Below are 25,980 nucleotides of genomic sequence, written 5' to 3'. Positions count from 1 at the left end.
CTTCAGAACACATGGCTTGTGCAAGCAACTCTTTAATTTTTAATTCTTTGTCTAAAGGTTGAAGTGATAGTCAGCATTAGGATTTATGTTCTTGTAAAACTTCAAAAGCTGTCTTTTTGCATTAGGGAGGGTTAGGTTATTAACCTAAATGCAACACATTTAAAAAATGATTTCTCATCCATGTTTCTGTTCTGTGCTAGGAAACCGTATCATCATGGGTAAAAACCATGTGTTTCGTTTTAACCACCCGGAGCAAGCACGGGCTGAGCGGGAGAAGACTCCTTCTGCTGAGACCCCCTCTGAGCCTGTGGACTGGACGTTTGCCCAGAGAGAGCTTCTAGAAAAACAAGGAATTGATATGAAACAGGAGATGGAAAAAAGGTAATGTACAAATGTGATGTGGTCCACGTGACTCTCATTTATTTTAAACACATAGCAGAATTCATGAAACAGCTCAGTGATTCTGCAATTTATTCTTTCCTCTCTTACTTCTCTTTTCCATCTAGGCTACAGGAAATGGAGATCCTATACAAAAAGGAGAAGGAAGAAGCAGATCTTCTCTTGGAGCAGCAGAGACTGGTAGGAGTGCATCCTGAATCCTCTGTTAGGAAAAGGGCAGCTTGCTTTCATATCACACCTTCCCTGTTCCATAGACGAGCACTCGCCCAGTTGCTTCTCCAGCTATCATTGATACCATACGCTATTCTCTCATTTCCTTCATGGAGAAGGAACTTACATCCCCTGGTAGCCTTAGCCTGAAACACTGTCCTCAGAGGTACTACTTCTGTGCCTCTTATGTCTTAAAGTCAAGTCTTCTATCAAAACCAAGTGCTTTTCGAGGAAATAGTGTGAACTTTTCTAGTAGTCTTTTCCTTTTCATAGTGGTTTTTGAGTATGCACCAGTGGTGGCTCTTGTAATAATAATTACTCTGAATATTGAATTTGGTGGGTTTTTGCCTTGGTTTTGTTTCTGATCACCTGATAGTACTAATTCTCTGCTCTTGGGCTGACTTGGGGATTGTTCTTGTGCTGGGTGGACTTTTTTTTTTGTAAGTTAAACTGTGTCTAAAAGTGTTGCTGCACAGTTGCATGTGTTAATCCTTTTCTGTTCCCTGCATGGAGTCTGAATCCTAAGTAAGGGTCTCCGTGGCATATGGGGTGACAGTGGAAGTAGGGGCTGCACACCCAACTCCGAGAGGAGAGGGAAGCCTGGTTTCTCTGGGTTGAGAAAGGGTTTGTTTGAGCAGCTGAAAAAGTCAGTTTATGGTTGCAGCTTATAATATTAATGGCTAGAGCATTTTATGATGTTAGTTGATTTTCTAGGTTTGTAGAAACTGAATCTCATGAATGAATAAGTTTATCCATTTAGTTAGACTTCCATTTTTAAAGCCATCCAATTTTGGTTTACAAAGCCCTGGTTATAAGAAGCTTCTTGGCATTCATTTGATGTATAAGAAAAAGGCATAACAACCTTTGGACACTGTGATACAGTTTAGGAATTTCTCATTTTTTAAGATTCATGGACTTCTTTTAAGATAAGGGGGTATTAGGGAGAAAGCTGGGGTACTGGTTTCTTCCCTTAGCATAAAATATACCATGTAGAATACCGAGTGTAAACTACAGCATGTAAACCACAGCCTGATAGCCGTGCTCTGCTTTGGAGAAGAGAGGCTATTGCTAAATGGGCCAAAAAAGCCAAGGACTTGTGCAAAAGTAGTCTTTTCCAGGGCTACTCGGTTCTCAGGCTTGGCAGTGGGTTAATTCAGTTAGTTTGTTATCTTGGAAATTATAGTAAAGCCCAAGAAAGAACGGATTGTAAGAATAAATCAAGTGTTTGGGGCAAGATCATAGCAGTGTTACAGGTAGAGTCTCTTTAGGAGGCCTAGTTGGCATTTAGTTTGTAATGGAAACAGAAGGGTTTGGCTACAATGTGATTAGGGACTTGAAAGCTTTGTGACACATGAAGGAGACTTTTATCTTAATAATGTAGTATAATCTAATAACATGCCTTTGATGGTCTTTGAGTGATCAAACGAGAACAGGTATAATTAAGCTATATTTATTATTAATAATAGTGCCTTGTATTTGTGTAGTGCTTTATAATTTACAGAGAGTTTTAACATCCATCATTTTTTTGATTCCCAAAACAACCCTCTTTGGTAGCTGTATATATAAATAAAGTGGCAAATATTGCCTCCAGTGTATAGTTGAGGAAGCCACGTCTAAAAAATGCTGTCTTGCCCAGTCTTAAGTACCTGTTAAGTCATGGTTCTGAGGCTTAAACTTAAACTTGAGTTTTCTGACTTGCTTCAGTGTTCTGTCCGGTAGAGCAGTGCTTCTCAACAACTTGGGAGTCTTGTTAAAATGCTGATGCTGACTCAGCAGGTCTGGGGTGGGACCTGAGAGTCTGCATTTCTAAACAGCTCCCAGGTGATGCCAGTGCGGCTAGGACCAACCTTTGAGTGATGAGGTGTAAGAGAATAGTGATGGCTGGTGATCTCCATCACCAAGAGCTGGTGATCATTCTATTCTGTGAAATAAAGACAGTGACCATTGAAGAAAGAGAAAGTAAATGTCTCTAGGCCATATTTAGTTTCCAGAGGACATACTTAGTTTGCAAGTAATCAGGTTCTGATTGTTGTTTGCTCTCTGTATCTGAAAGCAAACTAGGATTTCAAGAGCAGCTCCTTTCCATCATCAAAAAATCTACAAACAGTAAATGCTGGAGAGGGTGTGGAGAAAAGGGAACCCTCTTGCATGGTTGGTGGGAATGTAAATTAATACAGCCACTATGGAGAACAGTATGGAGGTTCCTTAAAAAACTGAAAATAGAACTACTGTACGACCCAGCAATCCCACTACTGGGCATATACCCTGAGAAAACCATGATTCAAAAAGAGTCATGTACCACAATGTTCATTGCAGCTCTGTTTACAATAGCCAGGACATGGAAGCAGCCTAAGTGTCCATCGACAGATGAATGGATAAAGAAGATGTGGCACATATATACAATGGAATATTACTCAGCCATAAAAAGAAACGAAATTGAGTTATTTGTAGTGAGGTGGATGGACCTAGAGTCTGTCATACAGAGTGAAGTAAGTCAGAAAGAAAAAAATAAATACCGTATGCTAACACATATATATGGAATCTAAAAAAAAAAAAAAAAAAGGTCATGAAGAACCCAGGGGCAGGACAGGGATAAAGACGCAGATGTAGAGAATGGACTTGAGGACACGAGGAGGGGGAAGGGTAAGCTGGGACGAAGAGAGAGAGTGGCATGTACTTATATATACTACCAAATGTAAAATAGCTAGTGGGAAGCAGCAGCATAGCACAGGGAGATCAGCTCGGTGCTTTGTGACCACCTAGAGGGGTGGAAAAGGGAGTGTGGGAGGGAGACACAAGAGGGAGGAGATATGGGGATATATGTATATGTATAGCTGATTCACTTTGTTATAAAGCAGAAACTAACACACCATTTTAAAGCAATTATACTCCAATAAAGATGTTAACAATAAATAAATAAATAAGCATCTCCTTTAAAGCAAGGAGGTTACTTTGCTCCCGTAAGTCCAGCTTTCTGTTCCACTTAAAGTTCTTGCCCTCAAGAGTTGATTTCTAACCCTACAGCCTGAAGAATACCTAACAGTTAACAATACTGAATAAAAATGTAATTTTATGACCCTATATTGGTCAACCAACAGATATATTTTGAATGTACCCTATGGATATACATTGAGAAGATACAAAGGAATTATTATTCAGTAAATATTTAATATTTATTATATACAATTATTTTTGTATAACAACAGCATTAAAAAATGGAATTCAGGCTCATGAGTTTTCTATTACAATGATTCCCCAAATGCATCCCATTGTTACATTGCTGAACATTCTCTTATAGTTAGTACTTGATTATACGCCTGGTCCTTTCTGTGCTTGCTTTTTTACACATGTTTTGGGTACTTTCTCTCTTTTATTTGCATAATCTTCATGCAGAGTCTCTTTAGGAGGCCCACTTTGCATTTGGTATTTAATGAAAGCAGAAGGATCATTTAGTGACATGTGAATTGGACAGATCTGAGTAGTTTTTCCAACCCTGTAATAAATGAATCTAAATTTCTTAAAATCTCTCTCTCTCTTTTTTTTTTTTTTGACATGAGATAGGATTTGCATCTTGGCACATAAGCTTTGCAAAAGTTTTCAGTATCATGGTCAGTATGTGATGGGGGTGATATGTTTGAGCTTTAAGAACATATTCTACAGAGTCAATATGACAGTATTTTAAAAAGAAAGAAAATTATGGCCACTTTATGAGTTCTTTTGGATTTATGTAAACTCATTTAGTTATGTTTTATTTTAGAGTTTAAAGGCATAACTTTTCTCTCTTAAGTATGACATTAAAGCAATGATTAGAATATTTATTTCCTGAATTAGGTAGTGTTCATTTCATCATTAAGCAGTTTTTAAAGGAAAAGAAAAGAAGCCAGGAAAAAACCTGATAATTATGTAGGAAGAATCAGAATTTGTGTTCTATAAAACTCAGTTTATTAAAAACAAACACAAAAACTCAGTTTATACATATTTGCAAGAAAACCTTTTTAGGAGTCAGATATACTTTTTTTCTCTAATATTTATTAATGTCATCTTTTATCACTTTAGATTTTATCACTTAAAATTTTTAAAATAAAAATAAAAAGGAAAAAATAGTGTAGAGTCTGTAAATTTAGCTTTATCTGCTTTTTGCTGCTAAATTTTCAAATAGGTAGGGGTTATAAATGGTTTAGTATCCATTTATAGACGAATGGAAATAATTCAAATCAGTAGTAATATCTCCAGATTCAGGGGCCAAATTATTATTATTGTTAGAGGTTATTTTTTTGTTCCCTAGAAAGTAACTGTACCTAGAAACATAGAAATCTTTGGTCTAGAAAACAAGATACTATTTATCAGTTTCAACTCTTTTTTTTTTTTTTAAACCCTTTCCTAGAGATAATTTTGATAATCATAGCCAAGTAAAAGAGACTATTAAATAAGAATATTTTCATTTCCTAGACTATCTTGAACTACTCTTCCAGTGAGTAGTTTCTTTTCCCAGGAACTTTTATCTCCTGAATAGAAATTCTTCCTTAATCCTATCCGTCATAGGGAGTTCTAAATCCAACACTGCTTTCATTTAGACCCATGTTATCAAGATTTGCTTGTGTTAGTTAAGAATAATTGGCTATTATCCAAATAGCCATTGAAACTGCTTAGCTGTGAATTCAGGCTGCTGTTTTAGACCTAAGTAAAGTTGTTTGAAAAAGAGGTAATGGTGCAAAGACAGCTGGAAGGACAGAGAGAGATAACATTTTAAATTGGGTCCATAAGCAGAATACATAAGCAGAATATAACCTTTGTGTTTTACGTGTTGATAGGAAGAGTTGTCAACTTAAAGTAATATTCCTCGAAAAGCTAGAAATACCATGGGTTTTCATAGATGGAACACGTCTCTAAGTTGTATTTATTAAAATATTACTTGGGGAATTTTGAATAATGTTCAATGAAAGTATATTTACCTGGCTTAATTTATGTTCTGGAGATTTGTTTCCTAAAATTATGGAGGTGAGGTATTTATTAGTTTAAGTGTGTGGGAAACAAAATAGCAGACCCACTATAAAGATCGTTTTTTATGTATCCTTATTCTCTGGATAACAAACTTTAATTGTACAAATGAAATGGATCAATTTGACCTGACACAAGACAGTAGCAAATCTGATATATGCTCATGGAAAGACTAGTTTCAGAACCCTCTTATCGTCTAGAAAAAAAACCAATTTGGTTGATAAGAACCTCACATGGTCTGCTAGTAGGGATTCTTAGCATTTTTAACATAATCCCTGTTTGACTGCTTTTTCTACTTTCTCATCTTCTAACTTTTTTCTAGGGCTGCTCTTTTTAGTAAAGCTAAACAAAACGTGGCATCCTACAGCATTACTAACCTTTGTTAATCCGCCTGCTCGTCACATCTTGTATGGCATCTGTGCTCACTCATGGGGGAAAGAGTTTCTGGAAGAAGCAACAGCAATAACCAAGGCAAATGTGGGGAAGTGGCTGCATGGGTGTTAGCATGTATGGGGCGAAGGTTTTACTTCGTTTTCTTGAGGTAGTGGAGATGTTATTTTACACCGTTTTGTTAATAACTTCATGTGACCTTACAGTGAGAGACTTCTCACTGTTTCAGTCCTCCTAAGAAATTTGATTGCAGATTTCATCACTTAAGCCAGAAAGTCGAAATTTGGATTACTGTTACTAGAAAAAAAAAAACCAAGCAAATCTTTATATTAATAATAATCTACATAAGCATACGTCTTAATAGACTTGCACATCATTTAGGGTTTTTTTTGTTTGTTTTTTTTTTTTTTTAGTTTTTTTGATTTTGTTTTTAAATTTATTAGGGCTTTTTGGCTTGCTTTTTCTTCGATTTGATTTTCCCTTTTTACATTTTAATTTTGGTTATTTTGGGGCCATTTTTTGATTTTGTTTTTCCAAAGGACGCGGATTCTGATAGCGGGGACGATTCTGACAAGAGGTCCTGTGAAGAGAGCTGGAAACTGATTACTTCTCTGAGAGAAAAGCTACCTCCCAGCAAGTTGCAAACCATTGTTAAAAAATGTGGCCTCCCCAGCAGTGGGAAGAAACGAGAACCAATTAAAATGTATCAGATCCCCCAAAGAAGACGCCTGAGTAAAGATTCCAAGTGGGTCACCATCTCAGATCTTAAGATACAGGCTGTAAAAGAGATATGCTATGAGGTTGCGCTCAACGATTTTAGGCACAGTAGGCAGGAGATTGAAGCCTTGGCCATTGTTAAGATGAAAGAGCTTTGTGCCATGTATGGGAAGAAAGACCCCAACGAGCGGGACTCCTGGAGGGCCGTGGCCAGGGATGTCTGGGACACGGTTGGTGTAGGGGATGAGAAGATTGAAGACATGATGGCCAGTAGTAAAGGAGGAACTGATGTGGATGACCTCAAGGTTCATATAGACAAGCTGGAAGATATTTTGCAAGAAGTCAAAAAGCAAAATAACATGAAAGATGAGGAGATAAAAGTATTAAGAAATAAAATGCTCAAAATGGAGAAAGTCTTGCCACTGATTGGGTCTCAGGAACAGAAAACCCAAGGAAACCACAAAGCAAAGGAACCTGTTGCAGCTGGTGCCAGTAGCAAGTCTGAGATTGATGTATGTAAAGGAGACAGTGGAGAACTTGGGAAAGAAGAGCGTGTTTCCCAGCTGATGAATGGAGACCCAGCTTTTAGACGTGGACGTCTGCGTTGGATGAGGCAAGAGCAAATTCGGTTCAAGAACCTGCAACAGCAGGAGATAACAAAGCAGCTTCGTCGGCAGAATGTACCTCATAGGTTCATCCCTCCTGAGAACCGGAAGCCCCGGTTCCCCTTTAAGAGCAACCCTAAACACAGAAACTCTTGGAGTCCGGGGACACATATCATCATAACAGAAGATGAGGTTATAGAGCTTAGAATTCCGAAGGATGAAGATGGAAGGAAAGGAAATAAACAGGAGAACCAAGAGAAGGGGAGTAGAGCAGCTTCTAAGGATCCCCAGTTACCATGGGGCTCTCAGGGCACTCGAAGTCAAGATCACATTCAAGTTAGCAAGCAGCATATTAATAATCAACAACAGCCACCTCAGTTACGCTGGAGAAGCAACTCGCTCAATAATGGCCAACCGAAAAGCGAGCGCTGCCAGGCATCTGCTTCCTCAGAATCACTAAACTCCCACAGTGGTCACCCCACTGCTGATCTGCAGACTTTCCAGGCAAAGCGCCATATGCATCAACATCGTCAGTCTTACTGTAATTATAACACTGGAGGTCAGTTAGAGGGCAGTGCAGCCAATTCCTGTCAAAAGCAGACTGACAAACCCAACCACTGTAGCCAGTTTGTGACACCTCCGAGAATGAGGCGACAGTTCTCAGCACCCAATCTCAAAGCTGGTCGAGAAACCACAGTATAAATTACTGGACAAACTTGAAACCTTGGTGGAGGAAACAGGCGATGGTAGCTTATGATTTGGGTTGGTTCTAGCCTTGGCCTTGAGTTCCTAGTAGTTGCGTTATGATTATAATGTTGTGCTTCTAAAATATTAACTGATTTTAATATTGTTAAAACATAAAACACTGGTAAATGTTTCGACGCCTCCCTTTTGTTTGTATACCATAAGTGGGCAGTTTCTGGAATTTTGGATAAAACACTGAGACCTCCCTTGTTTTTCTGAGACTTTCCTCCTTTCTTGGTGCCTAGATAATATACTTACTTACACAGACTGGTCTTATTTTGGTGTAAGTTTGCTATGTTTTTATAATGCCTATAAATTTATCAGATATCCAGAAAGACTTGCCTCTTGGTTTATGCAAACATTCAAAAGAAGAATTTGAAATGTAGCATTAAATGTCTATTATTTCCCCAAAAATGTTAGACATTAGTTTAAAAATAATAACATGCAGCTGTGTGAACACAGCTTTGGATTTCTTATCCATGTCTGTTTCTTTCTTTAAATATCATGGAAATTTTCAAAACCCAGAACTAAATGTCTTTGGACATGTTTTATAGGACACAGCTTTGCATCTTCCATGGAACTTCCACATCTTCTTGCTCTTCTATATTTTACAAAGAACTGATTCAGTAGGGTTTTTTTTTTTCCTCTTGACTGCATCAGTGTATGTATGAATTTTGTCATAATACTGAAATCTTTAAATTGGCATCTGTCTGGATTTCTGTTTGTGGTTCGCATTTTGAAGTTTAACATATCATTTCTCACACAAATACATACACAGAGAGACGCTGAACTATTCACCAATATCATGCCAACAGAAATACCAACAAAATACTCGTATGATTCTTTGAGCAGTATGTATAAGTTTATAGGGAGGTTATTTGGTGGAGAGAGGGGAGAGGTGGGACATGGGGAGAAGGCTACAGCATCTGGCTGTGTGTACTTATTTTCAGTAGATGATGAAATAATGAAATAAGTTAACTTTGGTTTGGTTTAGAATAAAGGAGATGATGTATAATAAACTATTCTTTGGTCAGCAGCAGTGATCCTCACAGATACTCAAGCAAGGAAAGAGAAGTCCTGATGAACAGTTATTGTATCAATACCTCATTTTACTATGTTGTGGTCTCAGTTTGCCTCACTGGAGAATCCACTAAAAAAGATGGATTTTGATGGGAAGAAAAGAATAGTTTTCTGCATCCTTCATCTCTTGAACTTGTCAGAAACTTTTTAAAGAGGCGGTGTGAAGAGCCAGAGATGTCTATGAGATTGCCTGACATCACGTTGTTGAAGATTACTAAGTCACCTATCAAACGCTTGGCTTCCAGATGGTGTGAAAAATTACATCCAGGATAGCAGTTAATGTTCAAGGCAGCCTTAAAGATTGTGATTATATGGGTTTTTTTCCTTTGCGTGTGGGCACTATTCTTTATTAGAACATTATTTTTAATCATAGTATTTTTTTTCTTTGCTTCTTAGAAAATGCTTTTATAATGCACAGAAAGTTGCTTCCAATTAACTTTGGGGGTTATTTTTGCTTTCATAGCTAGAGCAGTCCTAGTCTTCAGCTGAAGTTTTATGGCAGATTAGACAGGGGTGATGTCTGTCATGGGTTAACTGAATGATGTTTATAATGAGCTGACTTAATTGAGATGACAGTGTCCTGTACCATGTGGTTTGAATATACTTGGTAGGGTACTTCAGATCAGTCACTTCAGTGCATCTTGTGTAAACCCCATTTGTCCTTCTTTGTTCTTCTTAGACATAGTTATATTATCTATTTCTTTCTTGCAAAAAAATTCATTTTCTAAAACTAATAATAATAATAACAACAACGCAGCTTTCAACTCTGTAGCACAAGTGGGCTTTCAATTTTCCAACTTGAGATAACATAGGATAGGCCTATGTATTTTCATTTTTATGGTGGCCTTTTAATCTCATTATGGGCAGGTACCTCCCTTTCACACTAAACAATGGGAGTGAGTTTCTACTGGTGATCAGGAGACGCTGTAGAATGAAAAGAAATACAGTACTTTCATTTACACATGTGGGTTGTGGTTGGCACTACACCCACGCTGATACTCCAAAGGGTTAGATTTGTATTTGTGCTTCATCTGCTGGTCCAGGCGCCCTCAGGTCACTGAAATGTTTAGATATCTAAAGTAGCCCTTAACTTCAGATGACCGGAAAGAAATGAACCAAGATTTGATTGCCCTTCATGCATTTCAGAGCAGATACTTGTCTTAGAAAATAACTGTGTGAATGAAATTTCTTCATTGACTTTCACTGAAGAAGTAACTAGTACCATGCTTTTGTGATTGGTATAGCCTACATTGCTTCGTTTGTTTTTTTAATTTGACAGTATCTGTCCCTAAGCTTAAATACTACAAGACCAAAGGGAAATGGTCACCATTAAGCCATTATTGTATTATTGAAATATCCCTAGCTATTATCATAGTGAGATTTTTTTTTTAAGTTTTTGCTATTGAAATTACATAATCTGACAATAATGGAAATAGAGTCCTAATCAATTGGTACAGTTTCACAAACCAAACCACACACTATGGTATTCCTTGGAGAGTTAAAGACTTCTGTTTATCTAATAAGTCTAAACCAAAGGGCTTTTCCTTTAGTTTTGCTTCTAAGTCTTTCTGACGCTTCTCTTTTCACTGGAAATGCAACGAATGGGAATTGTTTATTCCATTGAAGTGACTTGAAGTGACCTCTTGTGCTTTAGGTGTAGGTTGATGCTGAAAAAAAACAAAACAGGACAGAACACAGTTTGTCACACCGATGTCTGCATTAAAGGCTGTCAGACTACAGGAAGTCACATAGGTTTTCTCCCGTCAGCTGCTATACCCCTGTGCCTTATTGGTCCTTTGCAGACTCGCCTTAATGATTTGTACAAAAGACTGGGAGCAGGGGAAGCTGCTGAGTCCTGGCGTACCTTAATGAAGACGCCTTCTTAGGTGCAGTGCAAAGCAAGCATTTGTTCTACACTGTGAGAGCCAAATTCTGTATTATGAACAGTTTTCATAATTGTCTACTTTATGTCATCTTTCTGAGATTTAAAAATCTGCTCTAGATACTTAGTTTGAACCACTGTAGGTTGTGAAGTGTATTGGTTTCCTCCCATCATTACTGTAAAAAGAAGTTGTGAATCTTCTTGTTAATGAACTATGGATTTCTCCCCCAGTTTCTTTTTAGAAAATGCTTGAAGATTGTCTTTGAGTGTAAGATCTACCTTTTCAGAAAGGGAGAGTTAGTTTGTAATGTTAAAAAATAAAGTCCTCATTCAATAAAAACTGAAATTATCTCTTAAGAGTGTGATTTCTCTCTGATGTGGGAGGAGGGGAAAGTGAAACAGAGTGATGCTAATGAAACCTGGTCTTGACTTTTATTTATTGCTCTTTCACCTGAAGATGGTTACAAACCATATCTTTTAAAAAATATTTCTACATGAACTTGATTTGTGTAGAGCTTTTGCTTTTTGTTACCCTTTTTGATTTATCAAAATTCTATCTTAAATGAGGTCTTTAATCCCTATTTTATGCTACATTTTACTTAAATAAAACCTTTTATATTATAAGATAACGAGGATATCAGATATCCCTTTATGATTTCTTTGAGTTTATCTTGTATTTTCTGTTTTTTTTAACTATGTAATTTTGATTTGCAGTTTTCTTTAAATGAAATGGCATACTTCTTCATATGGGTAGAAATGAAATTTCTAAAAAGCTTTGAGTAACTCTGTTTAGCTTTTCTTTTTTCCCTTAACCACTGCTTTTCTCCACCCAGAGCATTGGTGATATGTTAGAGGTGAACAGGACAAAGCAGAAGATTTTTCTGGAGCGGACCATCAGTCTTATTGAACATTTGGACATGACATTATTTTTTATGTTGAAAAGCAACATAATCATACATAATGGAGTAGAATACAAAATCCACATTGGTTTTTTCTTTTTTCCCCAACATGAGTTTTTAATATGAAATTTGGAACTTGAGGGAAACGTTAACGCTTGGATTGGCTTGCTTCAGGCTTCTTACCCTTTCCCTTCAGGTACTTCGTACTTCTCTGCTGTTGGAGAACCTGGTGGAAAAGTTGCCAAGACCTGACCATTTCTAGGACAGTACAGACAATTCCAGTGCAGTATGATATGTGTAGTGATAGTTGTGTGCACAGGATGAGTGTGGGCAGAGTGGGAAAAGGTTTTTGAAAGAGGAAGCCCTGAGCCAAGAGCAGAGTCCCAAAGTACAACTGCAAATGTATCCAAGTGGAGAATGGCAGGGGGAAGGAGGAAACGTGTCAGGTCCAGGGAACTGCGAGTAACTTGGGGGACCTGGCGGGGGGTGGGGCAGGGGCCAGATCATGGCATGCTAAGGACTTTGGATTTTATCTTGAGCATGATGGAAGCTACCACGTATTATACAGAGAGATTGCATTATTAGATTCACCTTTTAGAAATGGCCGAAGTTTGGGTTGGATGGAGGCAAATTCAGAGCCCAGTGCTGCAGTTGGGAAGTTGCTGGATGAACTAAATGAGAAACGATGCTTTCCAAACAGAGGCGGGGGGACAGGATCGAGGGAATGACTGATAGATTATTTGGAGATAGAATCAGTGAATCAGTTTGTGGGGGGGGATAAGCCCTGTGTATATATCCCACAAGGTGAAGAAGGCTCTTGCTTGGACCATGTTTGGAAAGTAAAGTTAATGAGACCAAGATAGGACGGAGAGATTGGGAGAAAATAGGAGCTGCACAGGTCTAAGAATAGGTGTTGTGAGACCCCCGGAGGCATAGATCTGAGACTGTGTCCACATGGTGCTGCTGGTGGTGAGTACATTAAGGTGTTGACAAGAACTGGGGCGTGGACATCTCCCTTCCAGCTATCGCTTGCTAATTATAATCTGCCATTAAAAGAGGAAGGCAGCATTAGCAAAATGAGCCAAGCCTCTAATGTCAGAAACAGCCTAACCAGAAAACCCAGGATTGTGACATTGATTTTACCTTAAATGCCACCTCCTGAGAGATGCCCTAGTTGTGGCACCATCGTGTCTCACCTGTAGTACCACAGTAGCCTCCTAGCTGGTCTCTTCACTTCTGTTCCTGACCCCCGTACGCCATTGTCCACATAGCAACCAGCAGCATCCTTTGAAAACAAAAATCAGTGCCAGTGGCCTCCAGTGGCTTCCATTGCACTTTAAAATCTGAACCTCTTATCGTAGCTTCCAAGGCTGTCCATGTTTTGGCCTCTTGCCTGCCTCTCTGACTTTAAGTCTTAACATTCTCTCACTAGTAAGCACTTTGGACTTTTGTTCTTTGAACTTGCCAAGTTTGTTTCCACCTCTGGGCTTTCTTTTCACTCCCTCAAGGCTGGAACCCTTTCTCCTCGTGCTGAACTCCTCTTCCAGATCGGTGCTCACGAGCCCCTTTTCCTGCCGCAGCCTATCCCAGGACAGCTCGCTGTTTAATAATAATGCTAACCTGTAGTTATCTGTGCACTTACTTGGTCCTTCCATGAGACTGTAAACTCACCTAGAATAAGTACCGATCTGTCTTGTTTTCTTCACTGTTCGTCTGTACACATCACCCAGAAGAGTGGTTCTCAAACCGTCGTGTGCATCAGAATCCCCTGAGGGGCTTGTGAGAACATAGAATGCTGGGCCCACCCCCAGAGTTGCTGATTCAAGAGGTCTGGGGTAGGGTCTGATTACTGTATTTCTCATAAGTTCCCAAGCGATACTGATGCTGCCAGATGAGCATCCAGCTTTGAGAACCACTCTCTAGAACAGGGATTGGCAAACTTTTTCTGTAAAGGGCCAGATAGTAAATATTTTAGGCTTTGGGGGCCTCGTGGTCTCTGTCAAAACTGCTCAGCTCTGCTGTTGTAGCAGAAAAGCAGCCATAGACAATATGCAAAGGGATGGACATGGCTATATTTTGATAAAACTACCGTATTTATCAAACGGTGGGCTGGATTTGGCCTGCAGATTTGCCAACCCCTCAAAGATGGTCACTTCTGAGAACTGTTAACTAGATCAGTACACGACTGTGTAGCTGATCTAGAAGACAGATAAATGCCAGATGCGGGTGAGTCAGTGGTGAATGACAGATCCCCGGCCTCGTGAAATTCACAGAGTTGTGGAGGAGATAGCTATTAGACAGTCACACCAGTGGTTATACAGTACATTTGTGACCAATGCCCTGAGGGAGAAATACAGGCTGCTCTGAAAGTTTACAACCAGGCGCCTCAGGGAACGAAAGGTGGCCTTTTCTTGCTCTCAGCTGATGATCTTCATTTTGAGAAAAAGAAGGAATCAGAAGTAAACTTCCTTTTCTTCCCACTTCTAGGTCTGCGTCCAAACCATACTTGGCCTTCCCTCCTGTTGGTGGAAGAACCGTCCGTGCTCCTGTCTTAGCCCAGCCCTTGTTCCCTTCATTCTGTCTTCTGAGGGACTTACTGAACATTTACCCCTTCTCTTTTACAACATCAGTTTTTCTCCCTCCATATTATTCCTGTCAGCGTTACAAGCATGCCATTTCACCAGTTATAAAAAAGTTCCGTGTTCCCTGTGACCTGCCACTGCAGTTCTCTGTTCCTTTTTCTAGAAATACTCCTGAGAGCATTTTCTGTACTTTTTCCCACTTGTCCACCTTCTTTTTCTTGTTTCCTCTCCCCATTCTTAGTTGAACTCACTCTGGTCAGACTTATTCCCACCTCACCACTGAAGCCACCCTGATTAGGGTCACCAGCGATCTCCATGGTGACAAATCCAGGGTGTTTTCTCAGACCTCATCTTACTAAATCTGTCTAGCATTTGACGTGGGTTGCCTACTCTTTACTTCTTGGAACACCTTGTTCTCTTGGCTTCTGATTTTCCTCTGACCTCACTAGCTGTTCCTTCATCGTCTCTGTGGACACAGACATTGGCTCTTTCCGTATCTGTTCATTCCCCCAGGTGACCTTATGCATTTCCATGTTCACACAGATGATGATGCAGACAGCACCTCCTGTGTGCTGCGCATTTACAGTGGACCCTTGAAAGACATGGGTTTGAACTGCACGGGTCCACTTGTATGTGGATTTTTTTTCAATGCATATGTTCAGCAGTACTCCTCGATCCACGGTTGGTTGAATCTGCGGATGTGGAACCTCAGAAACCGAGGGCCGACTGTAAAGTTACACGCTGATTTTTTTTTTTTTTTTAAAGAAATTCACGTTCTTTTATTTATTTATTTATTTATTTATGACTGTGTTGAGTCTTTGTTTCTGTGCGAGGGCTTTCTCTAGTTGTGGCAAGTGGGGACCACTCTTCATCGCGGTGCGCGGGCCTCTCACCATCGCGGCCTCTCTTGTTGCGGAGCACAGGCTCCAGACGCGCAGGCTCAGCAATTGTGGCTCACGGGCCCAGTTGCTCCGTGGCATGTGGGATCTTCCCAGACCAGGGCTCGAACCCGTGTCCCCTGCATTGGCAGGCAGACTCTCAACCACTGCGCCACCAGGGAAGCCCTACACGCTGATTTTTGACTGCATGGTCAGTGCCCCAACCCCTGTATTGTTCAAGGATCAACTGTACTTGGGCCAATAAACATTTTACATGTATTAGCTCATTGAAGCCTCGCAACAGCCCTCTTCTGTAAAGTAGGTGTTGTTATTCCCATTTTACATACCTTCCCATTGTCACACAGCTACCAAGTGGGGATCCAGGTCCAGTCTCAGGCAGTCGGTCTGCCTGCAAACCACTGCCCTGCCTCCCTCTCTGCTGACTCTCAGATGTACTCTCTCCAGCCTGGGCCATTCCCCTGACCTCTGGACATAGATGCACAGCTCTGACCTGCCATCCAGATAGCTAACTGGCATCTCACATTTAAACTATCTAAACCAGAGCAACTAGCTCAGATCAGATATCCAAGGGTGATCCTCAGTTGCCCTTTTTTCCGTACACCCCGTGATCACATCTTCTGTAAGACATACTTCCTCTGTCTGTAAAACAAATCCCAACTCCATTCTCTTTTCATCACCTTTGCTGCTGATACCCTGGACCAGGCCACTGCCATCTCCCTTGAAACTGCAGGGACAGCTTCATGACTGCTGGCCTTGCTTCCAAGCCCGCAGGCTATATTCTCCGTGGAGAGTGGTATTTGTAAAACATATGCTAGACCATAGTACTTCCCAGCTCTAGACCACCCAGTGGCTTCCCTTAGAATAAAATCCACAGTCCTTCCCGTGGCCTATAAGGCCGTCCGTAGCCTGGTCCCTATCTGACTACTTCTCAACTGCATCTCCAACCCTTCTCACTCCTCCACTCCACCCGCACAGGTTTTCTTGCTTTTCCTTAAACACACCAAGTTCCTTTCCATCCCAGGACCTTTGTACTTGCTGTTAGTTATATTTGACTGGAATAAACAACCCCCACCAGAGATCTCAAGAGTGCTTGCTTAGAGCTCTGATTAAATGTTATCTCTATGGAGAGACCTTCCCTGACCACCTAATCTAAAAGTCTTCCTCCACTCCTCTCTTCTCTCTGTTACCCTCTGAAAGCTGCCTTTCTTTATCTTTCTTCATAGTGTCAATACTACTCTCTACTGAAATCCTAGTATGTACAGTGTCTGTTTACTGTTTATCATCTCTCCCTTACCAGTGAGAATTCTGCCTTATTGACCACCGTATTCCTAGCATCTGGCACATAGTAGGAGTGAAAAAAGTATTAATTTGTTGACCAAATGAATGGATGGATAGTGGTTAAAAAAAAAAAAAGCATGCTTTGAGTCCAATTGCTTGGGTTCAGATCCTATTTCTACTACTTGCTAATTTTGAGCTTTGGAAAGTTACTTAATTTCTTTAAGCCTTTTTCTTCTTTTTTAACATGAGGATAAAATAGTAGCATTTTCATAGGGTTATTGGGAAGATGGAAACAATCCATGTTAAACATTAAGAACAGTTCCTAGCACAGTGAGCTTAAAAACAAGGATAGTCGGGTGGAAGAGAGCATTCTAGAAGAGGAAACAGCCAGTGCAGTGCCTTTATAAATATGGAGCATATATTCAGTTAGTTGGGAGTTTTTATAAACATGGAGGTTTCCTGGAAAATATATTATTTTTTAGCGTGTTTTCCATAATGGTCCTAGTTTTCCCCATGAAATCAGCAGAACAGTAGTATCTGAATCTCTTTATCCGTTTGTTGTAGGAAAATCCAGGGCTTAGAGTTTTTCTGGTAGCATACAGAATATCCTTGTTGGAAGCTCATGTGCAGCCTGGTCTGGGGAAGAGGCCAATTCAAGAATGGTGTTGACATTTGGACTACCAGCTGCTTATAGAAATCTTCCCTGGTCAAAATGCAATTAAAGTTTTAGGTCTATAGCATTATGGAACATCTTTTCATGTCAGCTTTACTGCCACTAAAGCACAACCACAGCCTTTAGGGAAAGTCACCCTTATACTTTAACTGTCAGAATCTGAGGATTTTGTTTTCATTGGTAGTTTGATCAGCTTGTAAACCTGTTCTTGAGGAAGTCCTCAAAAATAAGCCAGTCACAAAAAGTCACAATTGTATGATTCCATTTATATGAGATACCTAGAGTAGTCAAAATTGTAGAGACAGAAGGTAGAATGCTGGTTGCCAGGGGCTGCAGGGGTGAGAGTTAGTATTTAAAGGACAAAGAGTTTCAGTTTTACGAGGTGAAGAGTTCTGGAGCATGGACAGGGATGATGGTTGCACAATGTTATTAACGTATTTCATACCTTAAAAGTGGTTAAGATGGTAAATTTTATGTTATGTGTATATTACTCTAATTTAGAAATTGGGGAAAAAATGAAAAACAACAAAATCCTCAAGCTAAGATATTAACATTTTTTTCCACCTGATGCTTTTTCCGTAAATCAGCTGTCTTTCTCTTTTTGCTGAAAGAATCCTATGTAATAACATAGGTTTTTTAGAAACCACACCCCCAACCTCTTACTTTGAAAACAAATAGTACAATGAACCTTTGTGTACCCATGTTTATATACTTTTCCTGAATCATTTGAAAGTAAGTTATAGATATCATATCAGTTTACCCCTAAATACACATGTATCTCCTAAAATCAAGGATAGTCTCTTAATACCATTATCCCATCCAAAAATTTAATACTGATTCAGTATCATGTAAAATACAGGTCATTTTCAAATTTCCCTAATTGTCTAAAAAATATAAATGTTGGAAGTGTGTGTGTGCATGTTTTTTAATCCAAGATCCAGTCACGGTTTATTGATTGCATTTGGTTCTGATGGTTCTTTTATCTTTTGTTACACAGGTATTTTTGAAGAGTCTAGGCCACATTCTAATTTGTCTGATTGTTTCCCCAAGATTAGATTTAGGGTAAACATTTTTGTTAAAAATGCTATAAATGTTACATTGTGTACTTCCATTTGCTTCACATCAGTAGACATAAAATGTCAATTTGTCCTGTTATCAGTAATGTTAAAGTTTAATAAATTTAGTTAATGTGATGTTTCCCAGCTCTTTCTCCTTGTTAGTAGGCTCCTGAGATTGTGTGAATATTCTGTTTTCCATCCACCTTTCGCTCAATTGTTTTGGCTTTTATTAATGATCCTTGCCTGATTCAATTACTGCATCTAGGGTTGCAATATAGTGATTTTCTAATTGTCATTCCCTCTGCATTTATTAACTGGCTTTTTGTTTTGTTTTTTGGTAAAGAAGAGCTTTCCCTTTTTCTCTCCTTCTTTCAGTATCACTGTGGGCGCATGGATTCTTTTTATACTCAATGTGCTGTATATTCTTTTCCTGTTATTATTATTTATTGGCCAATGGGAGTCTTTGTCCTTTTGAAATGGCCCCATCGGTCTTTGAGTACTCCATGCTTTCTGGCCCAAGATATTCTGGGGCTACCTTGTATTTTCCTTGCTCCAGATCTGAAGTCAGTCATTTTCACAAGGAGCCCTGGTTCCTTTTAGTGGGGAATGGTATTTAGAAACCAGGATTGGGGGCTAGGTGTACTTAGAAAAGAAACTTTTAAAAAACACTACCTGTCATTTTGATAGTGTGTTACCATTTAAGAGGACTTTAACTTGCATTTTTAAATGGTTTGTCATTTGGTCCTTCCTGCAGTCCTGTGTGGTAGGCAGGTCGAACACTAAAATCTTCATTTTAAAGATGGCAAAAATGAGGTGTAGAAAGGATTAACTTTCTCAGAATTATAAGACTAATAATAGCAGGTGCCAGGAGCAAAACCCCAGTCTTTTTACCTGCTACTTTATATTTTTATTTTTCTTTTTTCCCACAGTACATAGTCTCCTAAAAAGTGTGTTTAGATGTCTTTTAAAAAGCTGTTTTGCTGGCTCTTGGTCACTGCCAGCTCCACTAAAGAGAGAAAGCTTCCTTTGTGAGACTAAATGATAAATGACTAGAGCCTGGAGAATATTTGCATCCCTCTTAGCATAGCCATTGGGAGCGCCTTTTGTAACGGGGTTTGCTAGCGAGGCTTTCAGTGGTCCTCTGTAATGCGTGGAATATTTGATTTGTGACTTGGAGAGCTAGCTCTGTTTGAAAACAGTACATAGTCATACCTAAACCATGACAGCCTGGAATTGGGCCACTCCCAGAGAAGCAGGAAGCCTGCTAGTATATTTTTAAAATGCTGTGCTTATGTTGTGATTTGGTGTTTTATTATGTGAAGGTCTTTTTTCTTAACTTGTTTCATTGTCAAAAACCACAAGCTTTTTTTTCATTAACGTTCCAAGGAACCTTTTTAGACATTTTTTTCCTTAATCTCTCCCCACCATGCAATTTTAATATGTCAGATATATAGTATATCAGTTTATACACTCTATGTATATTTGTGCTTTATACGTAAAAAGAGTACTTTTTTTTTTTTAATCCCCCAAGAACCACATTTTTTCCCTATTAGGAGTGATAGCACCCTAATTGAGACTGCATGGAGTAAGATGGAGGAAGGAAGGATGAATGTGATTTGAAATATAGTAATACATTTTGTATTATAATAGTATATTTTGAAATAAAGTTTCTTTATTGAATAAATAAATGCAATATATAGATTATTTCAATCCTAAGAGCACTGTGATCTTTTGGTTACCTGAAGGCTAAACTCATCCTACAGCTGCAAAGGTAGTAATATTTCATCCATAGGGAGCTTCAGGGTCTACAGTCTGAATTCTTTTCCCCATCCAAACAGTTAGATAATTAGAACTCTTGGCAATACTGGTGAATTTAATCTTTTCCAGTATTGTTTTCTCCAGAATTCTTGGATGTGTAAAGATACTATTTAAGTGTATTTTAACATTTAAGGGACACATGCATTTTTTCCTTCAAAATCCCCCCTCTCCTCTACCACAACCCCAAGTAAAAAACTCTTGAGCCTGAGGGAGTAGAAGCAGAGAGACTGCAGTTAAATTCCTTGGAACACAAGATCTTTTAAAGCATTTACCCATTGCAGACTATTTTGCGTGCTTTATGGCTTTTTTCTGAAGCATTTCTCTGTATGTCTTTCTTTTCATTGTTGTTTCCTGCCTCGATCTTCTCTTTTCTTTGTCTTCTGCAGTCTCTGCCTTGCCCCAATCTTCCTTTCATTTCTCTTTTCCTTCCTTCTTATGTCCTCTCTCTCCTACATGTTATCTCCTTTCTTTTCATTCAGGATTATGAGAGTAAATTGCAGGCCTTGCAGAAGCAGGTGGAGACAAGATCCCTGGCAGCAGAAACAACTGAAGAGGAAGAAGAGGAGGAAGAAGGTGAAATATAGAGACTGAAACTTTCCTCTGTATTGATATGTGTTTCGGATCTGTGTTGTCAAATTACTGAGCCGATTTAAAGATGATTTAAAAGATGCTCAATGCTGAGAACCCAGGCTGTACTCTGTGAGGTGGGGATGGGGCTCATAGTGTCTATTAGAACACAAGCCATCTGAGCATAGTCTCCATAGAAATCTCTTGGGCAATTTATATAAACTGTCTCATATTACTGTACATATGGAGTTCACATATATGTTGCAAATAAATATAGAGCTTAATCTTTGTTAAGATACTCTGTTTTATTTCCTGGTCTATGTCAGGGATTTCCCAGTGAGGGCTTTGGAATATATCAGTGTACATTAAAGCTATTTCTGGCAGATTGCTAATCACATTGCTTAGTCCTGCCTACCTGTCTTAAGTTTTCTAGAATTTCTTAGTTGAATTAGGGCTTTAATGGTTAGTTACTGCCTTACAATGCAGTATGAACATTCATCACATTTAATTTTTCTACCCAACCTCTCAGTGATCTCAAGCCTTCATAATAACTTTGAAGGAACTCTTAATTTATGTACTAAATTCTTTATTTTTAAATATCCATGTGAGGGACTTCCCTGGTGGTCCAGTGGGTAAGACTCCATGCTCCCAATGCAGGGGGCCTGGGTTCGATCCCTGGTCGGGGAACTGGATCCCACAGGCATGCTGCAACTAAGAATCCACGTAACTTAAGAGTCCGTGCAACTAAGAGTCTGCATGCCACAAGTAAAAAAAAAGGTCCCGCATGCCACAACTAAAGATCCCGCATGCCTCAACAAAGAGCCCACGTGCTGCAACTAAGACCCGGTGCAGGCAAAATAAATAAATACATATTTAAAAATAAAAAATAAATATCTATGTGAAATATGACCTTTTTTTTCCTGTACTAGAAAGAAAAATAGATATATTTGAAGTTGTACAACTTCAAATATATCTATTGTAGGGGTTTTTCTTTATTATAAGCCACACATTAAGGTGTATCTTAAAAAAGAAAAAAAGAATGGAGAAAAACTGGAAAATACTTGATGAAAGAGATGAGGTAGAGAAGGGATATAATTTCTACATGGTTATGAGATCACCATTCAATACACTTCGTTTGCTCTTCCAGTTCCTTGGACACAACATGAATTTGAGCTGGCCCAGTGGGCCTTCCGGAAGTGGAAGTCTCACCAGTTTACCTCATTAAGGGACTTACTCTGGGGCAATGCCGTTTACCTGAAGGAGGCCAATGCCATCAGTGTGGAATTGAAGAAGAAGGTATGGAGGGTGTGGGAACATGGACCATCTGGAGGCAGAGCTGAGCCTGGTGGGCTTCATGGTCCTCATCTTGAGCTAACCTTTCCCTTGGGTGAACTCAGCAGCTTTTTGCTGTGAAACAGGTTTATATATGCCTGTATTTAATATATGTGCCTGGAACATAGTAGGTACTAATTAAATATTTGTTAGATGAAATTTTTAAAATAACATGTTTTCTAGCTTATTTTACAAGCGAGGAGACCGTATTCCTGACAGGAGCTAGAGAAACATATTAGTAGCAAAATACTTCTCTTGGGTTTCTGAAAATCTCAATTTTCTTTTAGTTTTCTACCATTAAGTTGGCACTTCTAAGTCCTATGTGCCCTCTCATCTTCTAGGGTCTGAGAGGCAGTTTTGTGTAATGGACAAGCGCGTACACTCTGCACCCAGGTTCCAACCCCAGCTCTCCCAGTTGTTTGACCCTAATAACCCCAGGCCTCCAGTCCCTCACCTGCAAAATGGATTTGGCAACAGTGCCTGCCACCCAGGGATTTGGTGAGAGATGAGAGAGTGAATGCATGGAAGGTGCTGAAGTAGTGCCTAGACATGGTAATTAATATTACTGAAACATCACACCACATCTTAGATTTATTCTTCTGTATGTCCCACGGTTTAACAGTCTCCTGACGGCTAAGATTTACAGGGGGCGGGGGGGGGGTGGGCAATACTGTGAAGTAGGTAAGAGCACAGACTGCCTGGCTTTGGGAAAAATCATTATCTTCTCCGAGGGCTATATTCTAGTTCTGTAAAATGGGGATAAGACATAAGATAAGTCTTAAGATAAGTCTTAATAAGTCTTAATAAGATAAGTCTTATTCATTCATAACCCTATCTCACTTTGTAATCATTTATTAACTGTTTCCCTCTTCAAATAGACTAAAAGATGGCAGGGACTATCTTTTTGTCTTACAGCTGTATCTAGCATTTCATTAATAGTTAGTAAAAGTATAGGTAGGGTGGTATCAAGAAATAAATGACATGATGAATGCAAAGCACTTAGCCTGTGGTAACAATTTTAAGAGTAATAGTTGTAATCCTCTGAATTTAAAATGGAAAACCTTAGCATGCCTCCACCCTCTCTCATTAGTGAGAGACTAGAGGGTGCACTCCTGGGTCCACCTTTTGTTCTCTACAGAAGTCTTCGTTCAGTCAACCAGAGTATATTTATTGAGATTTTAGGTTGTGCGAAAACACTGTGCCAGGCTAGGAAAACAAAGTCTGTAAATAGCTTAATGATTAATATACAAGTGGCCACTTTTTTCAGTTAATCACAAGCTGTCAAGCACGTGCTGCTGTTTGACCTCCTTCCCATCGGGTGTGATTTTATTGCCTTGTTTCCAAAACTTACTTGCTAAAACAGAAAGGCCGTTTGTCGATGATTTCTTCCTTCCATTTAGGTGCAGTTTCAATTTGTTCTTCTGACTGACACGTTGTACTCCCCTTTGCCTCCTGAATTACTTCCCACTGAGATGGAAAAAACTCAGGAAGACAGACCGTTCCCTCGTACGGTGGTGGCCGTAGAAGTCCAGGATCTGAAAAACGGAGCAACACATTATTGGTCTTTGGCGAAACTTAAGTATGAAAATGTTATGCATAAAGCCTTTATTCATATTTAATATCCTTAAATGGTGGGAGCAGCTTTTTAAAATCTTACATGGAAGATACTTCCAAGATGAAATTTTGATGTGACCTTGTGATATTAACCCAGCACACTTTATGGTTACTGTACAGGCAGAGGCTGGATTTGATGCGAGAGATGTATGACAGGGCAGGTGAGATGGCCTCCAGCGCCCAAGATGAAAGTGAAACCACCATGACTGGCAGCGATCCATTTTATGATCGATTCCATTGGTTCAAACTTGTAGGAAGGTATGGAATGATTTTATTGATGTCTTCTTTTCAGGTAATGAATGGTTTTATTTTAATTGTTTAAAGCCTCGGCAGATATTACAGAAAGTTAAAGAAAAAGAGTATAAAAAAGCCCCATTTATAATCTTATCCACTCATACACAGCCACTGTGTCATTTGGTATATTTCCCTTTAGTTTTATCCAACAGGCACATTTGTTTTAAGTTCCGGACTTTCAATCAAAGTAACTGACAGTCTTCTCTGCCTGTCAACTCATTCACAAAATGTCTTACACTTGACCAAGATAGATTTAAAAGAAAAAGGAAACCTGTGTCTGTATGCTGCATAGTTTAAAATCACAGTATGACATCCAATTTATCAGACTGCAATCTCTCCATGACCTGATGTCCTCACTTTAATTTTTAAAGCAGTTCATCTCACTTTAGTCTTTGCCAAGAGTGAATAATTGTACACCTTAGTAATCCACCTGAGCCTTTTTTGTGTATACTGTACTTTCAGCATTTAACGTGAGTCCATATTGAGTCACGTTCTTAGAGGTTTAGAATTTTTAAAGCAGAGAAGTGTAAGTTTTCACCTTAATGATTTCAGAATTTGAAAAATTTTCTAATTGCAAAAACTTTCCAACAGTTTTAAAGGAACTGGGTTAAAAGGTGGAGCTGAAGTCATAGTATTTTGTAGAAATGAAGTAAGTCTTTTCCAGTTTACTCTGATAGAGCGTTTTCAAAGAGATGAATTGGCCAAACACGTCTTACCCAAGCAAGGCACATACCTGCTTTGCCATATACCATTTCATCCGTTTTGTTTTCTGCTCAGAGATGACATGGGAATTGGAATAAAGATTTAAACCTTATTATTTCACCTAATATTGAGTGGCTCCTTTGAGACCTGGCTGCTGATCTTTTGTGTGAACTGGAGAACTTAAATGTTTTACAGCACATTATTTACCTCGGATATTCTACTCATGTATTTCCTTTGCTTTTCTCATTCCAAGGATCAGTCCTTGTTCCATTTCACCTGAGCCAGATGATTTATGCTTATTTTATCCCTTTGCTTTTCCACTTGCTTGTGTTGTTTTGGTTCCCCAGTGGGTTCTGTCCTGTTGGCAGCTGTAGCTTCCTGTTTAACCAACTATTCCTCTCTCCTTGGCTGTGTCCGTCGGTATCTTACCTGGTGTCTAGCGCCCCCATTTTCCACGGCTGTGTGAATGAGCGCCTTGCTGACCGCACGCCCTCCCCCACTTTTTCCACGGCCGATTCCGACATCACTGAGCTGGCTGACGAGCAGCAAGATGAGATGGAGGATTTTGATGATGAGGCATTCGTGGATGACACCGGCTCTGACGCAGGGACGGAGGAGGGATCAGATCTCTTCAGTGATGGGCATGACCCGTTTTACGACAGATCCCCATGGTTCATTTTAGTGGGAAGGTTGGTGAGGTTAAAGTGAGAAAGGCAAAAAGGGACCAGCTCTTGCTCTAAAGAGGCTCCTTGTGCAATTTTGGACAATTTTGCTTTGGCCAGTTCAATTCATGACACGCTGATCTGGCTGAGAGAGCCCTCAGGCAGCGTCTGTGAGGTACTTGGCCTACTCGGTACAGCATGCGGCAGCGTGTGGACACTCTCCGTGGAGGATTCCTTGTCTTAAACTGCCCAGTAATTTTGTTCTGAAGGGGGAGACCCCGGAGGAGAAAGTAATCAAAGCTAAGAGTCACACCGTTACGGAGTTGAAGAATGTTATTGTGTCTGATGTTTCCTCTTTGTGGGAATGTGAGTGAGAAAGTAAAAGGGGCAACGTGAGAAGGATAGCAGAGCAAGTCCAAGGCTGGGCTGAAAGGACTCGTGGCATCAGCAGGAATCGCGAGGACAGAAGTGGAATCAGGAGTAGTGTTAGGTTTACTTCTTGCTTAGTCTGTGAGTCCAGAAGAGAACCAGGAGCGTGAAGTTTCCTCTTTGTCTAACTAAAATGGATGCCTTTCTT

General features: G+C 39.5%; 1 protein-coding gene across 8 annotated transcripts in view; it reads left to right on the top strand.

Moving 5' to 3' along the window:
- Positions 1 to 25,980, top strand: part of KIF1B (kinesin family member 1B) — a 145,140-nt gene that overhangs the window by 78,185 nt on the left and 40,975 nt on the right. For 6 of the 8 annotated variants that reach the window (XM_082460853.1, XM_082460852.1, XM_082460851.1 and 3 more), the window contains 7 exons: positions 201 to 381; positions 507 to 579; positions 20,712 to 20,805; positions 21,947 to 22,095; positions 23,532 to 23,710; positions 23,866 to 24,003; positions 25,182 to 25,430. In XM_082460853.1, the coding sequence (XP_082316979.1) occupies positions 201 to 381; positions 507 to 579; positions 20,712 to 20,805; positions 21,947 to 22,095; positions 23,532 to 23,710; positions 23,866 to 24,003; positions 25,182 to 25,430 (1,063 nt within the window). Of the gene's footprint in view, positions 1 to 200; positions 382 to 506; positions 580 to 6,536; positions 14,202 to 20,711; positions 20,806 to 21,946; positions 22,096 to 23,531; positions 23,711 to 23,865; positions 24,004 to 25,181; positions 25,431 to 25,980 lie in introns of those variants that run through there. The other 2 variants (XM_082460854.1, XM_082460855.1) reach the window with 2 other exon arrangements.

The sequence above is a fragment of the Balaenoptera physalus genome (assembly GCF_965194825.1).
Source record: "Balaenoptera physalus genome assembly, chromosome: 1".
NCBI classification, from domain to species: Eukaryota; Metazoa; Chordata; class Mammalia; order Artiodactyla; family Balaenopteridae; genus Balaenoptera; species Balaenoptera physalus.
This window is presented reverse-complemented; position numbering and strand designations above follow the sequence as displayed.